Below are 5,874 nucleotides of genomic sequence, written 5' to 3'. Positions count from 1 at the left end.
ATACAGCCTTTGAACAGTTAGCATCTTTAGCAGTGTCCTTTAGAGGTTTTCCTAGATTTGGGAGGGTGTTAGTGACTAATGGACAACTCTCAAATCAGCAGCCTTTTTACACAATGAAAATAAACATAACAAACATGTTGAAGATAACATCTTTGAACTTTTTCTGATTACTCTAATTCTAACAAATTCCGAAGGGGATTTAGTTTTCATTAGATGTCAAACATAATCCTCAAAAACAACAGAAATACACTTGAATTATGTCAGTCATTATTTTCCAGTTTGTGTTTTTTTTTTTTATTAAATCCCAAATTGAACTAAATTAACAAGGATTATATACAATACTGAAATTTCCCTGTAATGGTTTTCCCTAAGTTTAAATGTAAAATTTCATGAAAAGAATGTTCACATTGAATATCAATAAATAACAGCAGAAAAGCAAGAAATTCTTGCACTTCTCGCACATAACTGTTGACAGCATAAGAGAAACACGTTTCCCTTTTAAGTCTACAAGCAAAAGATGTTAAAATGATTTGTGACTTGCACTGACTGCATTATTGTTTTTTGAAATATAAGCATCTGCTCTGGTGCAGGCTGTGTTTTGTCATACAGGTCTAACTGCATAGTTTTAAATGTTTTTTTGTGTCATTCTCCTAGCAAAACTGCAGTAAAGCCAAGCCCAAACACACCCTATTCTTTCATAATAAGGCTTATCCAATGTGAAACTTTCCATTGTTAGCTGGCTAAAAATTACAAATGTACACAGTTTTTGTCGACATGCACCGTTTCATTAAAGACTAGCCCTTTAGCTATCACCAAAAGACATCTCAGACAAAAAAAGGTTAATTTGTTTGGTTGGAAATGGGACCTTTGTGAAAAGTTGAATACTTATGTCTTTTGACCTAACCTAACCCTGCAGAAGAAGTTTTTATATATGAACATTTTTAATGAGGGGCATCTTGGGGACCTACCAGAACGCCTGCTTCTGACGACCAGATTACGGCCACACTTTAAGTTAATACTCAGCAGGTACCTCTGGAACGGGGAGGGTGACTGAACATCAGGGCCTGTGCACAAGATATCCTGTGGAGAACCCACAGTTCAATGAACATGGCTGGTTACAACAGTTGCTTGGCATATTTCAGTGCAGGAAACTCACAAGGCCTTCTGTTGGGTCTGTAATATTTTCATCAAAGTCTTCAAAGGCTTCTGCAGAGTTCTAAATAAGAAAGATCAAATGTTTTAAACAAACATGAGTACATCTGAGTACCCTCAAAAATAGACATTTAAACCCATATCTATTTGCCAAACTATATCACGAGGGTTTTAGCAGTAAATGACATTTTTTCCATCGACCTTTTCCATTGACCTTTTTCCTCACATGGTAGAAAGGTTTGAATCATATTGTGTAACTGACTTGTTGCACAGGTTTGTAACTGGTTTCGTCACGGTACCTGAGAGACGTTAAAGGACAAAAAAGGTTGTTGTCACGTGATTAAATCCAAGCTAAACCTCAGCTGGTCATTACAAAGACCTAAGGAGGTTTTTTTTTGTTCTTTTTATATATATATAGATATATATATAGATATATATAGATATATATATCTATATATATATATATATATATATAGATATATATATATTAGGCCTTAAAATGGCTAAAAAAAGAGAATTTAGAATTTAGAAAAGTGAAATAAAATTAATAATAAGAAGCTCAATGTATGCTTTATGTTGATTCACATAGGCCTTCATAGTGGAAAATACGCAAATCACAAAATTTGTCTATAATACAAACAAAATCACTTATATTCAAAAAATACTTTACTAAACAGAAAAGGAAATTAAATTGAACTACTACTTTTTTCATATATTAATACAAGAAACTGCACTTTAAAACATGTCAATTAGGTATTTTCTAATCTGCCCTATAATTTCCAAATAACTTCATCCAAGTAGGGATGTCATATATATTTTTGAAGCAGTAAGAATAAAAGGGATGGCTAGTGTGAGTTATTTAAAAAAAAAAATCACAATTTAACAAGGGTCTTATAACTTGGTCAATTATTCAAGATATGAAAATACAAAGAAACTTGTATGACTAACCTCCTCTAGAGACTCATCTGCGTTTTCCAGGTCAAGAAGACCCTCATCCATTGAGATTTCTCTCAGCAGAGAGGAAGAGGATGTTTGTTCAAGGTCTTCCTCCTCCCAGGTCGTTGGCCAGGACATGTTGACTTGTTCCTCACTAGGAGTGCCACAGGCAGAATAAAGAGATGAAGCATCTGCATTGTCAAATTGAGCATCGTGTAAGGACAGCCTTTCTGCGGAGGAGTTTGGTCGGCTAGTTTGTAAAACGAGCTTTTCAAACACTGGTTTTCTTGTGTCGAACATCACGGTCCTCTTCTCAATCTGAGGACGTCTTTCATCTCCCATGGAACTTGCTCTGGGGATGAGTCCCGCAACGACATCAGACATCCTTCTGCGAGTTTGAGGCTTTTCATCAGACAGGCTCTCCTTCTCCCCTTGGTCACTTTCTGGTTCTTTAATGTTCTCGAATACGAACTTTTGGATATTTTTCATGGGCTTTTTATCCTCTTGAGCAGAAAGGTTAAGATCATCATTCCTTTGGCTTTTTGGGCTTGAATTCTTCAGGAAGATCCCATCCTCATAGGCTGGAGGTGCACTTAATCTGCTTGGCGATGAAACTGGAGCTTTACGCAGATGAGCCCTGTATTGAATCTCTGAGAGAGACTCAGTGAATTTCTCAGCAAAAAGCGGTCCTTCAGGGATGGAGCTGCTAGCAATCGAATCTGTATCACTCATACCAGGAGAGATCCCAAAGTAGATGGCCTCAGAAGGGGAAGGCAGTGCAGCACTTTCAGTAGAACTCGCTTCGCCTGGAATAAAGCTTAGATCTGGTACAGAAATGCTCCGGCGATTGGCCAGATTCCTTGGCTGTTTGGCAAGCAGCTTTTTACGTGGCTTCTTGATGTTGGGCATTTTCGTTTTTAGACGAAAATTTTCCAAAAATTTCTTTCTTCCTTCCATTTTAAGTAATACCTGTCAGAAAAACATAGATAAACCTGATTAATAAATTATATTTTTCTCCCACACAGTTTGCCATAATGATGATAAAACTACAGGATACCCTAATAAATAAGGAACTTAAGCAGTGATGACAAAAGAGTTTGTGTTTTCAAAATAAAATTTACAATTCCTCTTAAAAATAACATATTCAATCATATGTACACTTGATAAATAACAGAGTTGGTTTCAGTGTCCTAATGGGGGAAACAAATGATTAGCAATAAATATTATTGTCAAAATAATGGCCACAAATTTTCAAAACAAAACTTTGATATTTAAAAGCACATTATTCCCAAAAAGGTTTTACATCATTTAAGCTTTTTTTTAATTTTGCTTGTATTTGTTATTTTCTGAGTTCATAAAAAAAATCCATTTAGGAGTTTTCTGTATCACTTTTTGGACTTCAGGTTAGATTTCTGGTTACCTCTGACAATATATTTTAGCATATTACAAATTACATTTTAAGAATTATTATTTGTTTCTCTCATTAAGGTGATGATTGTAGGAACTCTGCCTTTTAAAACATTTTTATCAACAAACTTAAACAGAACAGTGTAACCTGTTAATTTAACTCCACAATGCACAGATCATGATTTTTTTAACTGAGAATATATCAAAAGACCAAAAATCCAACAGGACCACTCTTTTGGGATTCTTTCACTTAAATTTAAAAAGACAAAATCTAATTTACCTTTTCGGTCGACCTCTTCACAACAGCTTGACAGAGACACTGAGTTTGTTTCCTACCGATCCACAATTTTTTTTTTACCTGCAGACATCTCAACAATCCTAACTATGGTGAGCAACAGGCTGTGCTTCAGGAAGCACACTAGCTGATTGGTGGGAGAGCCGCACTGGCTGAAACTAGCTGTTCCAGTCACACAAGTCCCAGTTTCAGTGACTGATGTAAACCTGCCTAGGCCTTCCTCAGTTATCCATAATGGACAGAGCTGCAAACTTGTGTTCTGTGAGATCAGAAAGCATCTGAATGAAAGAGATCAAAACAACACTGAAACAGTTATATGTTTGCTCACAGTAAGCCTGTTGTTGATTTGCATAGTTGATGGTTTATTTGCATATGGGACCATTTCCCTGCTCTTAGGCATGCATACAACATGGTTTCCTAAGTTCTCTTACTGCAAGTCCAAGTGTCTAAAAATATAGCTTCTTAATTCCGACATCTACAGCAGAGCTGTCCAAAGCAATCCCAAAAAACGTCTGATTGATTCTGCAACATGACTGAGGCATATGAAATGTCATAGCAGATCTCACCCAGTTTCGCACAGATACACATTTGTTTACATTGGAATACTGTGAGCCTAAGCTCCTCCAAACCGAGCATTTGTGTTTGTGAGGTATAAACTTCAGCTCTGTGTCCACACAGACTCTAATGCAACAGACCAACTGCTGTTTTTCTTCTTTTTTTTTTCCCCCTCTCCTCAATCTCTGCCCTAACCGTGGCAACTAACATGAGAGCAGATGTGTTTGATTCTGGGCAGAGACTTGTTCAATATTTGCTGATGTCTTAAGGAGATCAGGCCCACATGAAAGAGCTGCAACTTGGCTTCTAGTTAAAAGGCAGGTTTTGGTATCTGAACAGGGGCCAGATCCCCTACGGACGGCAGGTGGCCTCAAGGCCTGCATATCACATCAGTCAAACAATGGAAAAACCTTGCACGGTAGCCCTGCACATGCACACTGGATGCAATCCAAGCAAAAACACAGCTGGTCTCATGGAGAAAAAGCCTAAACATTCGGCATTTAAAGCACAAACACAATTCTTGACAGGCGGTTTAGGAGGCGCATTTGAAGCATATTGAATATTTTTATATATATATATTTAAGCGATATCTGACACGGTTGTTTTTTTTTTTTTTTCAAATTAACATCCACCTCATTAAAACATATAAACAACTTTAAAAAAAAATTCAGATTAAATAGTTTTCGCTCTTGAGAGCTTTTCCAAAAATACTTACGTCTGCTATCAAGCCAGTGAAGCGCTTCGCCTTCCGATGTCACCTGATTTCCGACTACCTGTTGGTTTCTATGGGAACCGTTTACGTTCCAGGTGTAGAGTTTTGACTTCTGCCATGCTGTACCGATGCAGAGCGAAAAATCTGGTTCCCTTATTGTTAATCACATTGGTTTAACAAAAAGATTTACTATATATAACAACAACAATAATAATTTGGTTGGCTTTATGCACAATTCTTCAGCTGTCGGGGATGTTTATAAGATTTTCTGCAGGAAATTTGACTTCAATTTCACATTATTGATATTTTTTAAAGAATAAAGTACCTTAATTCTTTAAAGTATCTTTGAAGTATCTTCAATCTTTAAAAACATAGCAAGTTGTGCATATTTTTCCCTTTTATTGAAATAAAACGATTTATTTATTTATTTATTTATATTTTTTTATTAGAAGTTGATTTCTGTGTAGGCTGCTAGTTGCCGCTAGATGGTACACTTCCTCCATTATAAAAAAAAAAAAAAAAAAAAAGAAAAATCAAGACCTGACATTTCCAAAGTCTGGAAGATGTTATGTTTTAGACAACACACATAAGTTGCTTTTGTCTTTTTTTTTTTTTATACTTTTTCAAACGGAAATGCAACTATGTTGATCTTAGAAATATCTATAGATTATTGCTGCAGTTGTACAGAAGCTACAGGGTGAAGAAAAGAAAATGTTGCTGGATTTCTTTTCAAGTGTTGTTTTTAGAAGCCAAGTTTATAATAAGTTCACCGTATTTTCAGTAATATTAAAAACATATAAAAACAATAGAAGAAATA

The 5,874-nt window shown here is 35.8% G+C and overlaps 1 protein-coding gene across 1 annotated transcript in view; it reads right to left on the bottom strand.

Moving 5' to 3' along the window:
* Positions 1 to 3,864, bottom strand: part of LOC107087252 (multiple C2 and transmembrane domain-containing protein 2-like) — a 50,940-nt gene extending 47,076 nt beyond the window's left edge. The window contains exons 1-4 of the mRNA XM_015378725.1: positions 3,776 to 3,864; positions 2,101 to 3,057; positions 1,157 to 1,216; positions 969 to 1,080 (exon numbers count right to left, since the gene is read on the bottom strand). Coding sequence (XP_015234211.1) covers positions 969 to 1,080; positions 1,157 to 1,216; positions 2,101 to 3,045 — 1,117 coding nt within the window. The 5' untranslated portion in view covers positions 3,046 to 3,057; positions 3,776 to 3,864. The remainder of the gene's footprint in view (positions 1 to 968; positions 1,081 to 1,156; positions 1,217 to 2,100; positions 3,058 to 3,775) is intronic.
* Between the last annotated feature and the right edge of the window lie 2,010 nt (positions 3,865 to 5,874).

The sequence above is a fragment of the Cyprinodon variegatus genome, unplaced genomic scaffold (assembly GCF_000732505.1).
Source record: "Cyprinodon variegatus isolate N-32 unplaced genomic scaffold, C_variegatus-1.0 Scaffold177, whole genome shotgun sequence".
NCBI lineage: Eukaryota > Metazoa > Chordata > Actinopteri > Cyprinodontiformes > Cyprinodontidae > Cyprinodon > Cyprinodon variegatus.
The sequence above is the reverse complement of the archived record's forward strand: the minus strand, read 5'-3'. Positions and strand labels throughout refer to the sequence as shown.